General features: G+C 48.8%; 1 protein-coding gene across 2 annotated transcripts; it reads left to right on the top strand.

Moving 5' to 3' along the window:
* The first annotated feature begins 726 nt into the window (after positions 1-726).
* LOC116789941 (cryptochrome DASH-like) lies at positions 727-18,934 on the top strand. 2 transcript variants are annotated; one of them, XM_032694299.1, is made up of 14 exons: positions 727-873; positions 982-1,154; positions 2,257-2,350; positions 2,648-2,778; positions 4,214-4,362; positions 5,198-5,286; positions 7,305-7,378; positions 8,999-9,088; positions 10,604-10,683; positions 11,953-12,012; positions 13,076-13,233; positions 16,041-16,160; positions 17,112-17,288; positions 18,528-18,934. In XM_032694299.1, the coding sequence occupies exons 1-14, from the start codon at positions 817-819 to the stop codon at positions 18,633-18,635; spliced, it is 1,560 nt and encodes a 519-aa protein (XP_032550190.1). In that variant the 5' UTR covers positions 727-816; the 3' UTR covers positions 18,636-18,934. The 2 variants fall into 2 exon arrangements, with proteins under 2 accessions (XP_032550190.1, XP_032550180.1); XM_032694289.1 differs by lacking the exon at positions 18,528-18,934 and adding an exon at positions 18,083-18,294 and having other exon boundaries at positions 780-873.
* Positions 18,935-19,339: the final 405 nt, after the last annotated feature.

Raw genomic sequence — 19,339 nt, 5'->3', positions numbered from 1 at the left:
CTCTGCAAAGCTGGTTCCTGTGCCAGTGGCCATCCTATCGCAGCCTTGGCATCTGAAGGATAAACACTAACAACACTGTCAGAGCTGGGCGAGTGCTGCCCCTTGCAGAGGGTCGGTGTCACAGCGGCTGAGCCTCAGCACAACGGGGCCACGCTGCAACAGATCACAGAATCACAGAATCAGCTAGGTTGGAAAAGACCTCTGAGATCATCGAGTCCAACCTGTGACCTAACACCATCCTGTCAACTAGACCATGGCACTGTTGCCACATCCAGTCTCTTCTTAAACACCTCCAGGGACGGTGACTCCACCACCTCCCTGGGCAGCCCATTCCAATGCCCAGTCACTCTCTCTGTAAAGAACTTCCTAGCGTCCAACCTAAATCTCCCCTGGCGCAGCTTGAGACCGTGCCCTCCTGTCCTGCTGCTGGTTGCCTGGGAGAAGAGACCGACCTCTACCCGGCTACAACCTCCTGATGCTGATGTGTGGAAGACAAAAGAGATTTTCGAGGTTAAAAAAACCCCACGCCAATTCAGCAATAAGTGCGCCCGGCCGGGGCAGGATTCCGGTGAGAGGAAAAGCGCTGGGATCCCGGACCGAGGGAAATGAGCTCGCCCCGTTCCCGCCGCCCTCCCGGGATGCGGGACGGGACGTGCCCGTCCCACGGGGATGCTGCGGGGGCGGACACAGGGAGCCGGGGGCAGGGCGGCTCCTCCCCGGCGGGGCGGGATGAAGGGGCCGGGAAGAGGGACGCAGAGCCCGGCCGGGCGCAGGGCAGAGCCGAGCCGGGAGAGGCAGCACTAACCCCGAGGTACCATGTCGAGGGTGGTCATCTGCCTGCTGCGCTGCGACCTGCGCGCCCACGATAACCAGGTATGGGATTTTCCGTGGGGACAGCCCCGCTGGTGGGCAGGATGGGGAGAGATGCCCGCTGCATCCCGCCCCCGGCAGCTCTCACGGCCCCCTCTGTGTTTTTTCCAGGTGCTCCACTGGGCTCAGGATAACGCAGATTTCGTGATCCCTCTCTACTGCTTCGACCCGCGGCACTACCTGGGCACCCACTGCTTCGGCTTCCCCAAGACAGGGCCCCACCGGCTCCGGTTTTTGCTGGAAAGTGTGAAGGATCTAAGGGAAACGCTCAAGAAAAAAGGAAGGTAGTTGAGAAAGCACCGTGCAAATAACACGTATATTTCTGTTTTCCTACTCTTTTTCAACACATACCTGTGCTCTGAGTCAAATCATGTCCGGTGCTCCGAGCTCTGATGGTGGTTTATTTCTGAGAGCTACAGCCCTTCTGTTAGGTACAGCAAGGTCCCTTATGTAGCCACTGTTCAGATGACTTGCTGTGGTGACTGCACAGGGAACAAAGAGCATTCCAGGCTGTGCCATGTGGGCTTTTGCTTTCTCAAAATCAGATACCACAGATGGGTGTCACCCTTGAGTGCTTTGTCCAGAGCCCTGACAACTGGAGACATGAATGGCAGCCTTTGAGATGTAGGCAATGACTGTGGCATGTGTCCTTTCTTGTCCCTAGGAGTTTTCCCTAGGAGCTGGCTTGAGGCTGATCAACATGAATTCTGCCCTGTGAGACTGGAGAGTTACATCTGTTTATGCCCTGTCCCTCTAAACTCAGTCTGTGGTAGGCTGCACTGTGGTAAGGGGGTCTCCAGAGGAGCCTCCTTTATTATGCCTTTAGAACCATAGCTGGGGTAGACCAGGGCCTGAAGAATCCATTACCAGGTAAACATCTGGCTTCGCTTAGTAAAAGATCATAGAGTCATAGAGCAGTTTGGGTTGGAAGGGACCTTTAAAGGTCATCTAGTCCAACCTCCTGCATCTTCAACCAGAACAGGTTCCTCAGAGCCCTGCTCAATCTGACCTTGAATGTTTCCAGGGATGGGGCACCTGGCACCTCTCTGGGCAACCTGGACAAGTCGCATCAGCCAGTTCTTCAATCACTAGTGTGTGAGGATGAAGAGATTCACTTTTAGGTAACAGCCTGGCTTTGTGCCCAGTGATCCTCTCTAAGGCATCCAGAGTGTCAGAAATATGTTTGACACAAACTAAGCCCCAGAGGCTTACAAGCTCTGTTCACTGGCTCCTAAAAAATGCAGGCTAGTCAAATCCTGTCTATCTGCCTCCACACAGGGTCTGTGCTCCGTAGAGAACTAGTCCATGGGTGCCTGCCTGGGCTCAGACAAGGACCTCCTGTACACATAAATAACAACAACTCAGGCCAATATTTTGTTTTTGTAGTACCCTGGTTGTGAGGAAGGGGAAGCCAGAAGATGTGGTCCGTGATCTGATTACTCAGCTGGGCTCTGTCAGCGCCGTGGCTTTCCACGAAGAGGTAAGGGAAATACTGAAGTGACATAGTTTAAAAGATAAAATTAGGTTGCAAAGGTTTCTTCCACAACCAAATGGTGGTGTTAACCTTGGGGAAACTGGATAGTTCCTGGGATGGGGATGGTGTAGGCTCTGAGTGGGAGTCCTTGCTGGGGCAAAACTCAGAGATTGTGTGTGTGCATCCAAAGGGACAGAGCTAAATGTGGAGATGAGGGAGGAGGGCAAGACAAGGGACCAGGATCTGTGTGCACATGGGAGCTGGGGCTGTGCAGCCCTGGCCTCACTATTTTGATCTCCCTAGGCCACGCAGGAGGAACTGGATGTGGAGAAGAGGCTGTGCCAGGTGTGTAAGGAGCACGGGGTGAAGATTCAGACATTCTGGGCATCCACGCTGTATCATCGGGATGACCTTCCCTTCAGGCCTATTGCCAGGTGGGCTGCTCCATGGTGTCACTCACTCCTGCACTGTCCCACTTGTTTCTCACTCCAATGAACTCTTCAGGAGGGCTCCTAGTCATCTGGTCCCACAGGGAAGGGACCCATTAGTCCATCTGTGTTTATGGCACATCGAGGGGAAGGGGCACATTCATCCCTCTGCACTAGCAGGATTTCCATTTCAGTATCCATAAAGCCAAGGTGTGTGTTTGAGCATTTACTGAGGACTGATTTCTCTTTGCCCTTCCAGCAGTTTGGACCAGCACAGTCTGGATACTCAGTCTGCAGTCCTCAGAATCCTTGTGACATAGAATCACAGAATCGTTTAGGTCAAAAAAGACCTTAAAGATCACCATTAACCCAGAACTGCCAAGCCCACCACTAAACCTTATCCCTAAGTGCCACATCTACACTTTTAAATACATCCAGGGATGGTGACTCAACTACATCTCTGGGTGGCCTGTCGGATTCTTAGTCACCCTTTCAGTGATTTCCCTAATATCCAATCTAAACCTCCCTGGCACAACTTGAGGCCGTTTCCTCTGGTCCTGTGACTTGTTATCTGGGAGAAGAGACTGACCTTCCAGGCTACAACCTCCTTTCAGGCTTTAGGAATAAAGGAGCCTCCTTTTCTCCAGGCTGAGCCTCCCAAGCTCCCTCAGCTGCTCCTCACCAGACTTGTGCTCCAGATCCTTCCCCAGCTCCGTTCCCTTCTCTGGACATGATCCAGCACCGAAATGTCCTTCCTGTAGTGACGGGCCCAGAACTGAACTCAGGATTTGAGGTGCCTCACCAGTGCCACATACAGGGAGATGGTCACTGCACTGGTCCTGCTGGCCTACTATTGGTGACACTCCTGGGACACTGGCCTGGATTGCTCCATTACCCACTCTGACTGAATGCATCTGCCTATGACAGCAGCCCTTTGCCTGTGGACTCTTTCATGGCTCCCTCAGTAGTCACATGGGATGTAGCTGATGGAGTTTGAGTGATCGATGGTATTCTGTAGAAAATGTATAAAATAGGGCAGAAGAGTCAGGCCATGAAAGTGCCTTTTTCTCTCCTTTGACTGAAAAGGCACCAGGAGGTTGCAGATTTTTACACTGAGGTCAGCCTTCTGTGTTAATCAGAAGTTAGGTGAGAGAAATCTGGCCCTCGTGGACACGCCTTAAATTGAAAAGGCACAATTTGCATCAGAAGCAGAAAGAAATGGGGCAAAGGGCTGAACTTCTGAAGGTTGCTAGCCCCAGGGGCATCTTCCTCTATTGTGCCTGGCAGGATACAAATAGAGAGGTATCACAAACGTGTGCTCTGCCCCAGGGGAGCGCAGCCTGGAATGCTAATCCTCCCCCTGTGGAAGGTGTGTGAGTGCTGTGTGCAGGGGCCGAGGAAACCGCCCTGCAGAGACCTGACTGTGCTGTCACCTGTGCAGGTTGCCTGATGTCTACACCCATTTCCGAAGGGCGGTGGAATCTGAGGCGAAGGTCCGGCCAACCCTGCGGATGGCAGAGCAGCTAAAGCCTCTGGCTCCAGGCCTGGAAGAAGGGTGCATCCCTACAATGGAGGATTTTGGACAGAAGGGTAAGAAAGCTCAATTTGGCCGTTGCTCCCATGAAATCCTACCTAGATTCTGTTCTTAAAAATATCCTGCTTAGACCCGTTTTTAAAAACGTGGTTTTGCAAAGCAAGTTGGCTGCTTCAGATTCCCAGGACACAGACATTCAGCCAAGGTGAAGTAGGCACCTGTACTGGCTGCACTTGAGATCTGGTGGTTAATATAAACCAGACATCTTGCACTGCACATCATATTCTCTCACAGAAAAGATGTCTCCTTGTAAATACGGAGAGGCAACTTGTGCTCAGGAGATAAATGAAAGAGAGGAGAGTTACATTAGATGTTAGGAAGACATTCTTCCCTGTGAGGGTGGGGAGGCCCTGGCACAGGTTGCCCAGAGAAGATATGGCTGCCCCATCCGTGGAAGTGTCTAAGGCCAGGTTGGAGAGGGCTTGGAGCAACCTGGTCTAGTGGAAGGTGTCCCTGCCCATGGCAGGGGATGGAATGAGATGATCTTTAAGGTCCCTTCCAACCCAACCCATTTTGTGATTCTGTGATTCTATGATATGCCTCTTTCTGAGAATCAAGACATGGAGGCAGTGGTTGCCCTTTCAACTGTAACTAAACCTCTGCCCACTCATATAGCAAATGAAGGTAAATTCCCTGTGGAGGAGGTGCCCTGCAGCTGGGTAGAAAACATCTTAGTGCTTTTTAATATGTTTGATGTGACCCTTATTTTAAAGGAAGACCACACAATCTCTTGTGTCCCAAAAGCAGACTCCTTTCTGCTGAACATCCCTAGATTTTAAGCTCCCTACCTTTCCAAGGGGGGTAACAATATGATGGTGTTTTCTGTGGCAGATCCTGTGACTGATCCACGAACAGCCTTCCCCTGCAGTGGAGGAGAGACCCAGGCTTTAATGAGGCTGCAATATTATTTTTGGGACACGGTAACTCTTGCATTTCCTTGCTTTCATCCTCCCCCTTGTACACATGGCTGTACAAGTGGGTGAGGCTGCAATTTCACTTCCTAACAATATTTCCTTAGCTCCTGTATAACACTTTGCAAAGCAGAGAAATAGCATTATTTCAGTTTTTCAGAGAGGCAAACTAGACCAAAAAGAAGTCATCCAGGAACTGGGAATGTATGTCAAATACTTAGGAACCTAGTTTAGTGGCCATCCCTCTGAAGTTCTTTTTTCCGTTAATTTTTGGGAATTGGGACAAAATCTTTTAGCTCCTTTATCTTGATTTGCCTTTTTTCATGTCCCATGTCATCAGCAAAGTAGTTCCCCCATACTGGAGGAGTGAAAAGTGGCCTGAAGGAGCTGCACTTGCAATTGGGGTGAGGAACAACTAACCCAAGTTCTGCCCACAGTTATAAATAGTTGGAGGTTCCTGTAGTCTGGTTTGAAATCTTGTAGCCGATAATTACAGCTGCTTCTTGCTCCCTTGCTTTGGTGGAGTGAAGCTGCTGCTGACTGCATTTTGTCTGTGCAGCCAGTTTTTGGACTTCTTCCTGGCCTAGCTTGAGGAACTGCCTTAAATTTGCCTTGTGTGAATTCAAAGACACGTGTGCTGATTTCCAACAGCATCAGACCCCACCAGCTTTGTGGATAGAGGGGGGAGCAGCTGTCAGGCTGAGATGGGTTAGGAACTGTGCTGTGTCCAGTGCCTCAGGGCATCCTTTCTGCTCTGCTGAGGAAGTTCCCGCATTCCTTTGCTCTTGGGGATCATTGTCCTGGTTTAACCCCAGGAGGCACAGCCCTAAGCAGCTGCTCCCTCAGTCCCTGCCAGTGGGATGGAGGAGAGATTCAGAAGGGTACAAGTTGAGAAAAGTCGTGGGTTGAGGTAAAGACAGTTAATTAGGGAAAGCAAAAGCTTTTTGCATAGGCAAAGCTGAGTAAGGATTCATTTAATACTTCCCATCAGCGGGAAGGTGCTCAGCCATCCCCAGGAAAGCAGGGCTCTACCACATGTAACAGTTACTTGGGAAGACAAACAGGCACCACTCCAAACATCCCCCTTTCCTCCTTACCCAGCTTTATGTGCTGAGCATGACATCCTATGGTCTGGGATACCCCTTGAGCCAGTTGGGGTCAGCTGTCCTGGCTGTGTCCCCTCCCAACTCCTTGTGCACCCCCAGCCCACTCAGGGTGGGGTGGTGAGAGAGGCAGAAAGGGCCTTGAGGCTGTGCGAGCCCTGCTCAGCAATAACGAAAACACTGGTGTGCTATCAGCACTGCTTTTACCACAAATCCAAAACAGCCCTAGACCAGCTACAGTGGAGAAAATTAACTCCATCCCAGCCAAAATGAGCACAGGCATGCACAGCTTCTACTCTTGGTCAAGCATTAATCAAACAGTGCTGGAAAACCTGCTCCTTCTTTTTTTGTAATGCAAGTATTGTCTTCCCCAGCGAGGTAGAACAGCCCCTTAGCAATTGTAACCTGTGCAGTGAAGGGGATCAAGGAGAGATCTGGATTCCCTGTGTCCCCTGCACTGTCCATGGAGCTCTCAGGAAATGGAAGATGTGCACCCTGCTGTAAATGTGGGTTCCTGCAGCTGAGTGCAGGGACCTGTCAGACTCAGGTTCTCAAACCCAAACAAGCAACCACATGGACAAGAGAGTTCCACTGGGTCTTGGAAGTGCATTATTGATCCAGAGTCAGACGGGAATGGGCAGGGAGCAAGCACAACCAGGTGCACAGTGCTTGTGCAAGGAAACGTGCTCCAGGCTGAACTGGGGAGCACAGCTCGTGACACACATCCCACAGCTATAATGAAAACTGTTGGCCTGATTAATTCCTGTGCGCTGGAGGCAGGAATTTGGCAGCTGTGTAATCCTTGCAGGCAGCCATGAGAGGGAGCCCAGCCCTGCCAGATTGCTCTGCCTCCAGAAGGAGAGAAAACATATTTAGCAGGTTGTTTGTAAAGTGTTCAAACCTTTTGTTCTTTTGCACGCACAGAACCTGGTTGCATCTTACAAGGAGTCTCGGAATGGGCTGGTGGGAATGGATTACTCAACCAAATTTGCACCATGGTAAAGATTTTTGTTGTGGAAAACTCCTTTTCTGCTCCCATCCCAAACTGATGTTACCTGTCTGCTGAGTGCTACTGGGCATGGGTAGGGGTCTGGGTGTGGTTCCTCGGGAACATTCCTGCAATTAGGAACTGCTGCACTGTAGCAGTTACTGTGCCAAGAGCCCTGTGTGCTGGGACCACCAATGTGGGCAGGGCACAGGAGGGACTCATGTGCTTCATGCTTTGTTTTGTAGGTGAGGGGTGGTTGGGAGCAGGTAGGGAAGCAGCACAGCTTCCATGTGTTGAGAGGGTTGTAGCAGAACTCGATCCAGTCCTGGTTTCCTGAATACTGTGGGACAAGTCACTTCACCTCACTGCCATTGTCTTCTTCTGTGGGTAGAAGAGACACTTCTGATTATTCCTATTGCAGAAGGATCTCTTCTTTGCTGACTCCTGGTTAGGTGATTTAGTCTCTGGTGCTGGAAGGGGCAGAGTTAATTCCAGACTGAAACTGCAGCAGCAGAACCCAGTTCAGCCTAAGCTGAGAGCATCTGGAGTGTTGTCCTGACAGAATTGTGATATGAAACGTTTTTCTGAGGCTGTTACAGGTCAGGATTTCTTGTTTTCACCCAGCTTTGTGCTTTGATGGTTGCAGTGGATGGCTCCATCTGGTGGCACTTCGGAATTATAGTCGGGATCCCAGGACCACTGAAGCTGCACAAGTTTATTTGTGGCTCCGCTCGAGTTTTTCCAAGCTGGCCATTTTGCCCAGAGCAGACAGTCCAGATCTGCCTGCCTCAAAATGTTCCTCTGTCAGATAATCAAAATCAGAGTGGCTCAGATTGCAGCCAGTCAGTCCCATCTCATACTGGCCATTTCTAAGTGTCAGAACTGGTCAACAATTGAGGAAAAACTCTTCAGGCTCTTTCTTCCTGTTTTTCAGAATTCATTAGAACATAAAATGTTTCCACAAGCCATAGTGGAAATGGCAGTTAAATGCATTTCTAGGAAAATCAAGGTAAAAGTTGTTCCTTAACCCCTGTGTGATGAGGTTGGAGTCTGGAAGCTCTCTCCTGTCTTGCACAGCACTTACTTGGAACAAATGGAAGGAGCCCAGTGGGTTGAAATGCCAGAGTGGGGTTTGATTCCCTAGGTTTCCTGCCCAGCCTCAGATTTTCAGCAAGCCTTCTGTGGTTGCTCAGATAAGATGTTGAGGTTCTTCAGGAAAAGGAGCCCTGGCATATAATAAGGAGGTTTGTAGTGTAAGGACAGGTAGGACAGGTGATGCAGAGGCTGGCATTATAGATCCACTTTGGGTTTGTCACTGGTGCACTAAGTCAGCAGCTGATCAAATCACTCAGGCAAAACTTGTCAAACTTGTGTGAAATGATTTGTCTCTGTAGCTTGGAGGCTCCTGTAACAGCCATATGCTGGGAAGGGGAGGATTTTGTTTCTTGGAATAGGATTCTCTCTCTTGAGGAGTTGCAAAGAAGTTGCAGAACTTGATTAAAGCCGTTTGGGGCAGAACTGCAAACCCAGCAAAACCTTTTAGGCAACAACTCAACACAAACTTGCCCCTCCACTCCCTCTGAGCTGTGAGTCCTGCATGGCATTCAGGACACAATTCCTCTGCTTTCAGGCTGGCACTGGGCTGCATCTCACCTCGATACATCTATGAGCAGATCCAGAAGTATGAAAGAGAGAGAACAGCAAATCAGAGCACATACTGGTATGTCCTTGCACCATCAGCATGTTGTTTTCTCTGAATGGGAAACCAGCATCTCACACACAGGAGAGTGATTTGTTAACTCCCCTTAATTAATGTTTGTTTTTCCTGTGCCTGCTGCCTGGTTCCTCTGGGTTGCACTGCAGTTCTGTTTCAGGATTTATTAATCTGCTTTTGACACTCAGAGGCTTTAGGTACTTTGCAAGTAGAGATTATGAATGCCAGTTGTCATTATTATTGCTGGGAAATTGTGGTTTATGATTTTTAAAAACGATCTCAGTAAATCAGCACCATCTGTCTCTGTATTGTTATTATGGGTTAGATGAGAAGGAAGAATGATTTACAAATAAAAGCTAAAGGGTTTCTCATGCCAAGGATACGAACAGGGTTTCACACCAAAGTCTCAGCAACAGTGTGACTTGTACAAATCACTCTCATGGAGGAGCAGGTTCATGTTAGAGCCTGGCCTAACACTAGACCTGGATGGGAAAAAACCCTCAAACTAGAAAGTCTGTGCAAACTCTAGAACTGCATATTCATATTGGTTTGTTACATTTGCAATATGTCATACAGCACAGTGGTTGGTGAAGAGCAGGTGGAAAATTGCCAACAATTCTGGCCAAAATACTCAATTTCATTAAAATTCAAATGACAGATAAAATATCAACACTCTTCAAGTGTGTGTTTGGGGTTGTTTTTTTCTTAGAAGACAATTAAGAGAGGAAAGATTTCAAGAAATGAACATACTCATGTTTTTCCATCTAATACCAGCCTGCTGGCAGCTGGGGTGCCGTGGTGCTTTTAGTATTCTAAAGTGATTAATAATTATAAAAATGAATCTGTCAAGCTCCCAGGCACTGCAGACAATGGTACAGTAAAGTACAGGTCGTGGTGGTTGCACATGAGGGACTCCTTGAACCTCAGCATTATGACACCAGTTTTTAGCATTTGGGCAGTGTCTTGTTTTGTAATGAGATTTTCCAGAAGGATCTTATCAGCCTAAACATCAGCTGAGCAGAATGTTTCCAGTATGCCAGAGAGCTGAAGCAGGCCTCAGAGGCTGAGGTGGGCCTGTCACCTGATCTCACGACCTAGAGCACTATCAACCACTTTTGAAAGGTGTCTTCAAGTCCCTCACAAAGGTTATTGCTTAAATCAAGGCAAAGCTCTCAGGAATGTGCTGACACATTTGTTCATGAGGAAGTGTGAAGCTGAATCAGGCCCTCGCCCTGCTCTTTGGAGGATTGCATCCCGGTAGGGATGGATGAAAAACACGTTTCCCGAAATTCTGCTCCTGCACTCGAGCTAAGGGAAGCTTCCCAGGTGATTCATGCAAAGTTTGCTTTCCCTGTAGTCATCCAGCTGCAAAGCCAGGTAAGTAGGCTTGGGAAAGAACTGGCATCGTGGGAAGGTCCGTGAAATTGTGGATAAACCTCATGGTGTTAATGATGGCTGCTGTGGAAGGAAAATCCCAATTCAGTAATTTCGTCTGACCCACAGTGACTCTTTGTGTTTCAGGGTCCTGTTTGAACTGCTGTGGAGGGATTACTTTCGGTTCGTGGCCCTGAAGTACGGCAGGAGGATTTTCTCCCTAAGAGGTGTGTGTGGATCGCTACATTTGGAGAGGAAAGGTGCAGTCTTACCACAGGGAAAATAAGAGAACAGGCTGCTGCCATGAAGTTGTACAAATGTTCTTCTCAAAGCGGTGGTGTGACCACCGTGGTGCTGGACACTCTGCAGACACTGAGCCCCACACCTGATATGGGGAGGATTATTAACACACATCTGTGGGAAACAGCAGAACAATCAGAGTGAAGATGCTGTTTCCAGACACATTGCACCTTTGGGTAGAACCCAGGCTCCAGGCTTGCCCACATTCACCAGAGCAGGAACTGACCCAGGAGTGTGAATCCCTAGAAACCAGATATTCTTTCTGCCTCACACTATGTAGGAATCAGAGTGAGATTCAGCTCCAGCCCCAGTGACTAATGTGCAAGAGTCTGCACCTGAACTGGGGGTCTGAACTCTCCATGCAACCACAAATATCCAGTCCATATGTCAGGAAACCTTAAGAGGTGATGCCTGTGCTGGGTGAGCTGTTCTCCAGGTGATGTAGCTGCCTGTACCTAAGCAGAGAGCACTGCTTTTTATGCTCTAGGTCAGATCCTGGCATCCAGCTGTGGCTGCACAGGAACACATCTCCCTCAGGGCCTGTGTCACATCTGCCACGCCTGTGGGGCTGTTTTGATGGCACTGGAAGCCAGTGGTAAGCCTGACCTTGGATATCTGCAGCTAGAGCTGAGTTGTCCCTTCTGCCTCCATTCCACTGTACAGAAGGCTGTAATTGCCATTGGATCCTGCAAACATTAAATCATCTCCCTCATCTGTTCCTACCCCACTGCAGGGGCTTCTGCCAGGTAATTCTGGGTTTAATATCTGCTACAGAAGCAGATTTCACATAAACATTGTCCTGGAGTAAAAGGAAAATAGTAAAAGGAAAATAGTAAAAGGAAAATAGTAAAAGGAAAAAGAAAATACTGTCTTGGGCCAGAGCACATCTCTTGCCACTTGTGAAGTCTGAGTTGGTTTTAATTAAAAAAAAAAATAGAAAACATCAACAAAAGAAATAATCAAAATCTGTTAGGGCTTGAGCATCGTCTGTATATAAAAGATACCCCTTTGCAACACCTGGAAGGAGGAATGGGTCGTCTCTAAACCCTTGCAGAAGGTTTTTTTATAATGGCACTGAGAGGATGAGCTTCACCCTAATGCCTTGTGTCAGCCAAGGTGCCTCAGGCTGTGTTGTTGTGTGAGTAACTGCCTGCGTCACTATTTCTTCATCAGCAGTTCATTATTTTTCTCAACAGGGCTTCAAAGTAAAGAGATACCCTGGAAAAAGGACCTTCAGCTCTTTGACTGTTGGAAAGGTCAGTAGAAACCACAGGTTTGGCTGGGTGTGCTTTTGGTTTCCACGTGCCTGCGTGTTCACACGTGCCTGCGTGTTCACACGTGCCTGCGTGTTCACACCTGCCCTAACGCTGGCTGGGTCTCTGTAGGGAGCTGTCATTTCAACTGGCACCACCGGTGTGTGAGGGTGTGTGCAGGATACTTGGCTTCCCTTCCCAGACTGAGCACCGTACAGGAGCAGGACCACAGGGTGTCATGAGTGGCCAGGTTCTGCAGTTAGGTTTTCCTGCCCAAGGGGGAAGTGTTTATCACCTGCTGGTCCCTTCTGTTTAGTCACACAGAGGCTGACCAGCCCTTCTTATCAATGTTAGATTGCCATGCCTGCTACATTTGGTTCTTTGTTTTTGGTTACAAGGTTAAAGCAAACTTAGAAGGAACCACATCTTTTGTAATCCCACAGCCTTTTCTTTGGCTTTTATATTGTAACATGAATAGCAAGCATAAGATCTCAAAATTTAGGGAGATTAACAGATTGAAGCATCAGAATCAGTGAAATACATGCCTACATTTCTTTTTTCATGTTAGTGCCACGTGTATCCACTTGCACACAGGATACAATAAATCACGCAGACACAATAAATCTTTTCCTTAACAATAGACAAACTGTCTGCTTTTCAGATACTAACCCTTGGAGATTTGTCCAGTACGTCCCTCTATTAGTCACCTGTCAAGAATCTTTCTGTTCTTGGCCCATCTCACTGTTGTCTGTATATTCTACTCTGCAAAATTCCCTGCAATCCACCTGATTGTTTTTCCAGTCTGAGATTTTTCTGTACCGCTGTGTTTTGGTTCGGTTTTTTTTTTTCCTTGCCAAAAATTCTCCTTATCTTAACTTTCATATGATTTCCCATTTAATTTCCAGTGGTTCTTAGTGGCTGCACTCCACCTCACTGAAATCCCACCTTGCCGCTGTGTGCTGGCATCGTCTTTCCCGCTTGGAGGGCTGTGAATGCAGGGCCATGGGTTGGTTTAGGAGTGCCCAAAAATGTCCTCGTGTCCCAGCACTGTGTTTTGTCTCTGCAGAGGGCAAAACTGGGGTTCCTTTCGTGGATGCCAACATGCGAGAGCTGAGTGCCACAGGCTTCATGTCGAACAGAGGGCGGCAGAACGTCGCCAGCTTCCTCACCAAGGACCTGGGCCTGGACTGGAGGATGGGGGCAGAATGGTTTGAATACCTGCTGGTAAGACTGAACCCTTTGTGTACCCAGACTTGTTTGTGCTCCCAGCCCTGAGTGGAAGGCAGGAGGACAGCTCTGACTAACAAGGAATGATACAGGAGATGATCAGTAACTTTCAGGCTGATCTAAGTCCGTGTATGTGCTGCTTGCAGGATATGAACTTCCCAAAGCTCGCATAAGTAAAGGGAATTTTGCCACAGTGAAGCTGCCATCAGCCAAGATGTAGCTGGGAAGTTTGCAATAATAGTTTTGATCCTCCACGCAGGGTTTTAGCCAGAGATCTGTCACACTTGAGAAAACTTTCGAAACATAAATTATGTTAACAATGCTCTGATTTGGCCACCCCAGAGGCTGGGGAGGAGGGCAGCCCAGAAATAGAACATAAAAAAGAAATGTGTGCTGGCACAGCCTCTTTGCATTGATTGCTGTGGACAGGGAAGCCGTGTAGTCAAGAACAGGCAAGTATGAACAATAGCTGGATCAGCTTCCAGAGAGCTCCATCCTGGCTGGAGGCATCCCTCTTCGTTCTGGTGAGTTACTGCCAACTGGAGCACCAATTCCTGTCTCAGATATCAATCAGCAGCTGTGCAAGCTCAGTTAAATGGCTGGGTCACTTCTCTGACCTCAGGCCCCATAGATCCTTCTGGTACTGACTGAAAAAGGCCAAATACTCACGTCAGCCTCACATTAAAGATCTTGTGTTTGGGATACAAGAGGCTACTGGTGGTCAGGGAACTCTGCTCACTAGGAGTGCTGAAGGGACAGAGAAAGCCTGCTTGCCTCACCATTATCTGCAGTTAAAAGAGCTCTTTTTGGTTCATGTAGATTTTTTTTTTTTTTTTTGAGCTTCCTTTTACCTGGGCTCTGAGATGGCTTTGGCTTCAGGAGGAAGATCTGTGTGATCTTCCTATGCCAGTGCTGTGAGCAGCAGTGGGCTGGCACAAAAACACTGTGCATGACTTCAGGATCCTCCAGAAGGGGTTTTAGTATCTCCATTCAATGATGCTTCTCCAGATAAGAGCAAGAACCTTCCAGGTCCTATTCCATAAGTGAGAAAAACCTGAAAGGTCTCATACTAGACAGATGCTCCCTGTGTTACCTACCTTTATTCCTATGGACATGGATGTTATCAGCTTTGCTGGAAGCAGGATTTAGCACTCTGCACTGGCCCTTGCACCTCGGGAAGCCCCAGGTGCTGATGGCCACTGTAGGTTGGTGTGGCACAGGCTGATCCTTCTTCCCTTCTGTCCCATCCTTTCAGCTTGTGTCCAGCTCTGTTACTGTAACCTGGTGGCATTCCCAGAGTAGCCTACAGGACACATCAGCTTGGTGGGGGAGACATGGCTGTAGGAGGGCAGAGGCCAGTACAGAGCTGAAATTGGTCTCACTCGCCTCTAAAAAGGGAAAGCAATGCCTGTTTCATCCCTGCTACTGCCACCAAAGGCCCACCAAGTGTTTGTGTGTGCCATCCACACCAGACGGGCAGGGAGACCAAGGCACAAGCTCTCTGCAACCCACTGAAGCCAGGGGAAAGGCCAGAGACCTCTCATGTCCTGGACAGAGAATATCTCTGCTCTGACTTCACTGATTTCATTCCCAGGGTCAGGCCCCAAGGAAGGGCAGAGAAACAAACAGAAGAGAATGCCAGGAAGGGGCAAGGCTGAGGGGGAAATGAGCCTGTCTCCTCCAGTCCCCCTTGGATTTGCCCTTACCTCCCACACAGGCTTTCCTGCATGTTAATCACACAATCAGGCCTCCCATAGCATCTTTCTTCCGTTCATCTCACGGGCTGGAGGAAGTGCTGCTGGAAAGGGGAAGCCTGGAGCACAGGGAGCAAAGCTGGCTGCTGATCACCCTGACCCCGGCATTCAGGGGGAGAGAATGGGAATTTGGCAGATCCCACTTCCTGTGCCTTCTGCCGTCCAGGTGCATTGAGCTCCTCACTTTAAGGAGTGGCTGGGATTTTTGGAAAAATCCCTGTGTGGACTGGTTGTTGCTGTGACTGCAGTAAAGCGAGAACAGCACTGAGCCAGCTCTTTTTGCCATAGCTGCTGCTTTGGCATCACAGACACCCCTCCTAGGAATGCTCAGAGATCCCACACCCTCTTTGCTATCACTTCCACTCCCCTCCTGAGCTGGGTTGGAATTGTCCTACAGCTGGAAAGCTCTTGGCGTTGAATTTAAGCCATGCTGCCCAGTTGAAGAGCCCTTGGATTGGGCTATGTTATGCTCTCATTTGTGCCAGTTCCAGAAGCCTTGTTTCATTTTACAGGAGCATCCTTGAGAGCTTTTTATTTGCTTAGATGAGAAATAACCTGATGAGAGAAAAGTGGGAGAAAACTGCAGTGTTTGCATTGTTTGCATCTTTATACACACTGTCATGATTCTGTCAGTCTGTGGTGTCTGGGTAACTGGCCAGGAAGGATTTTCTCTCATATTTGAAATGTTCTGGGCTGCTGCTGTTTCGGAATACGAGCACACAAAATCTAGGGCTTGTTGTTGTGAAGTCTGCCAGATGAGGGCAGAAAGAGAAGGATTTTCCTTGAAAAAGGGAAATCGAGAAAGAGATTTTGGTTAGACTTTTATAGATCTCACTGACTTAAGGACCATGAAGTGAAGTGATCTGGGAAGCTGATCCCAGGTGTAAAAAGCAGCCAGATGTCTGTACCTACAACTTGAGAGGGCTCTGACCACCCCAGAGTGATTGCCATTCAAGGAATTTTTCCCTTGAGCTAAGGGGTGGACGGGGAGAGAAGACTCACTGAGGGCCAGCCCAGCTCTTCTCACTGTTTTCTCCCTCTGTTCTCAAGGTGGATTATGATGTTTGTAGCAATTATGGCAACTGGTTATACAGTGCTGGCATTGGCAACGACCCACGGGACAACAGGAAGTTTAACGTGATTAAACAAGGCCTGGATTACGATGGGAATGTAAGTCTTGTTTGGCTGCTTTACAATGAGCAGTGCAGTGAAGGACAGGTGGTATTTTCAGGGAGCAGAGGAGATCAATCTGCTGTGTGGCTACTGCTGCAAAAGCATTTCTGTGTCTCCTTGCCAACAGCCAGGCAGGTTCCTCGTTGTGCACAGGAAGATGTGACACTGACAATCTGCTGCTGTCCCCAGGGAGGCTGGTGCTTCACACACCCTCACTGCCCTGGTCTGTGTGTTCAGTGTTTCATCACCATTTCTTCTGGGTCACAGCCACATCCCATCAGTGCCTCACACAGACGTTTCCTCGAGCACAGAGCAGCTTCTTGGAGAGCTCAGGAGGGACCAGCGAGACAGAGCTGCTCCTTGGGAGGTGCTGGAGAGTAGATTAAACCTGTGACTCCTCTGACTCTCTAAGTGGTGGGAGCAGATAAATTGCTCACATACTGGATTACCTGCTCCCACCACTATTCCTTAGCTTCTTGGCAGGCTTTACTATTGCCTGTTAACACTGTAGCTGGCAGGATTTGACAAGAAATCTGAAATTAGTCCTATGAAGGGACACAGAAGTAGAGTTAATAGGAGAGATTCAGGAACACAAGAATGTGCAGCTGAGCTAGTCATCCTAATTTCCTTCAGTCACTGGAAACTTCTTGAGAGTGACTTCATCACAGGATGTCCTAAACAGGACAGGTGAACAGTACCAAAAACGCACCTCTGTCTCCCTCCTCTGCCTGCAGAGTGATCCTGGGAGAACTCCAGCATCCAAGTCTCTCTTTAGGCACTAATGCAGGAGGGGCTAAGGGTTGTCAGAAGTAACTGATGCTGTACTACACCAGCTTCTCTACCTGGGAATCCAGCTTCTGTCTCTCTTTCCTGTTAAGAAACATCCTTGCTGGGAAGCACTTGGAGGTTGTTACTGAATGGATCCTGTCCCGTTGGTTCTGTTTGCAGGGGGATTACGTCCGGCTGTGGGTCCCAGAGCTACAGGGCATAAAGGGAGCAGATATCCACAGCCCTTGGGCACTGAGTAGTCCTGCTCTCTCCCAGGCAGGAGTAACTCTAGGTGAGACCTACCCACAGCCAGTTGTGACAGCCCCAGAGTGGAGCCGACACATCAGCCAGAGGCCTGTGAGTACTGGGAAGGTTGGGATGGGGTGGGAGGGCTCCAGGGGGGCTGCTCTGTGTCTGTAGGAATGTCTGTGAGTTCTGCTCTTCTCTCTCGGGTATAAAGGGAAAAATGGCTTTAATGCAAAGTCACGTTACCTCACAGCAGTGGTCCAGCTCTGCACAGGGACTCTGCAGCCGGGGTTATTTAGCTCTGTCTGTCCTATCTGCTGTGGTGAATGATGTAAATTTTAGCTGCGTCTCTATCCCATCAGCTTTGTATAGTCAGCAGGGCTTAGCCAGAGCATGTCCTTCAGAGCATCCTTCCTGGCATCCCCACTGCCCAGCAGGGAGGGATGGGGAATCTCCAAGACCTCCATAGCCTGACCACCCCCTGATGTAGGTGGACAGAAAGGAGCCAACTCACTGTCCTCTGTGTTCAGGAGGTGGAAAAAAACCCCAACTTCCTGCCATGCTTGAGTGAACCCAAACTGGAGTCAGAAGACCTGTAACTATGGGGACTGGCCCTTGCACTTTGCTTTTTGGGTGTATCTCCCCTTTAGAACAGGGACAGATTGAGATGCTGATCCTGCAGCATGTCAAGGCTTGTATCTGCTGCCTGGGCTGCTGCTGTTGGAGGAGTTAGGTGTGGAAGGAAATGGATGTAACCAATTCTTGTGTATTACAAGGAGTTTTCAGCATTTTGCCTTCCCCCTCTGCATCGTCCCTGCCTCCTCCCAGGTGAGGATACTTTGTGGAGCCTCAAATTTAGATGTCATACTACGTTCAGTGAAGAATGAAGCATGTCTCCGTTTCAGGTTTTAATCCCAAGGTGCAGTACCAAATTTTTCAGGCCAGATTCCTTTGCCAAGAGTGGAAAGTTTAGTGGAAGCAAAGCCTTCTGCTTCGGCCATGCTGTTGGAGGGCCTGGATTACTGACCTTCTGGGATCAGAGAAGGCACTCTGTGAAGTAGCTCCTTGGTGAGACACTGGTTTGAGGCAGTGACGAAACTGGAAGCCAAAAAGCTCCTCTGCCAGGCAAGAGTTCCATTTTGACCAGCTTTTCCAGCTCACCTTACCAGAAACCCTGGTTTCCTAAATCCAAGCCTAGAGCCGTGCCTGTCGGGCCTTCCTGCCTTTGTAGTGGACCTGGGGAGCAGAAGCGCCCTGTCCACGTTTTCCTGCATTTTAGCACTGCTTTGGGACCAGATTCACTCTGGAACATCAGTAAATCTCTCCCTGTTCATGTTTCATTTACCACAGAGAGGGAGTCCCCATCCCAGGGGCAGGAGGGGACCTGCACAGGCGCCAGCGCAGCACAAGGACAGAGGGATAGATTTTTACTTCTCTCGCAAGAAAGATGTTTGCTGAAGGCTGGAGGAGCACTCAGCTGGAGGTTTCGCTGCTCAAGATGCCTGGATAATATCCTTGAAGAACCTGTGATATGGGTCTGGCCATGGTAAAGTAACTTGGAATCTCCTGTCCAGTGTCCCCTGGGACACTCTCTGGATGTGGGTATTTGGAGGTTGTCTATCAGCACCTCTTCTTACAAACTGGAGATGCTGGTTTATGTGGCAAGTTTTTAGTCAGAACTGAACTTTCTTATGCTAATTTTTCATGTTTTTAAGCTTTGAAACAAATTGTTGTGCAATTAAAAGTTTTGCTAGCGGAATATTTTATTTTCCTCATTTCCACAGAGATCCACAGACAGAGGATGTTCTTTTACTGTGTCTCCTGCAATACTTTGGAGAATCCATATGTTCCTCTTGAAAACTTCCCTGAAGTCTTTGCAGCACCCTGTTGCTTTTGGTGCCAGTCTGGAAGCTGGAAAGTGTTCAGTTCACAGCCAAGAATTGTGCTTTGTACTGGGTGTCAAAACAGTTTAAAATGGTTCCCTGGCCATTTTTACATAATTTTATTTTTATAATTTTATTTTTATGCAGAATGTTTTACTTGCTGGAAGAGTTTGAGAATTTGGAGATGGCAGTATTTGTGCTGTCGTGGAGCACTGTCACCTGAGGGGCAGCCCAGGTCCCCCCCAACTTTGACCCCCAAAGATGGGACGTGGCTCTGGA

Source organism: Chiroxiphia lanceolata, chromosome 1 (genome assembly GCF_009829145.1).
Source record: "Chiroxiphia lanceolata isolate bChiLan1 chromosome 1, bChiLan1.pri, whole genome shotgun sequence".
Classification (NCBI taxonomy): Eukaryota; Metazoa; Chordata; class Aves; order Passeriformes; family Pipridae; genus Chiroxiphia; species Chiroxiphia lanceolata.
The sequence above is the reverse complement of the archived record's forward strand: the minus strand, read 5'-3'. Positions and strand labels throughout refer to the sequence as shown.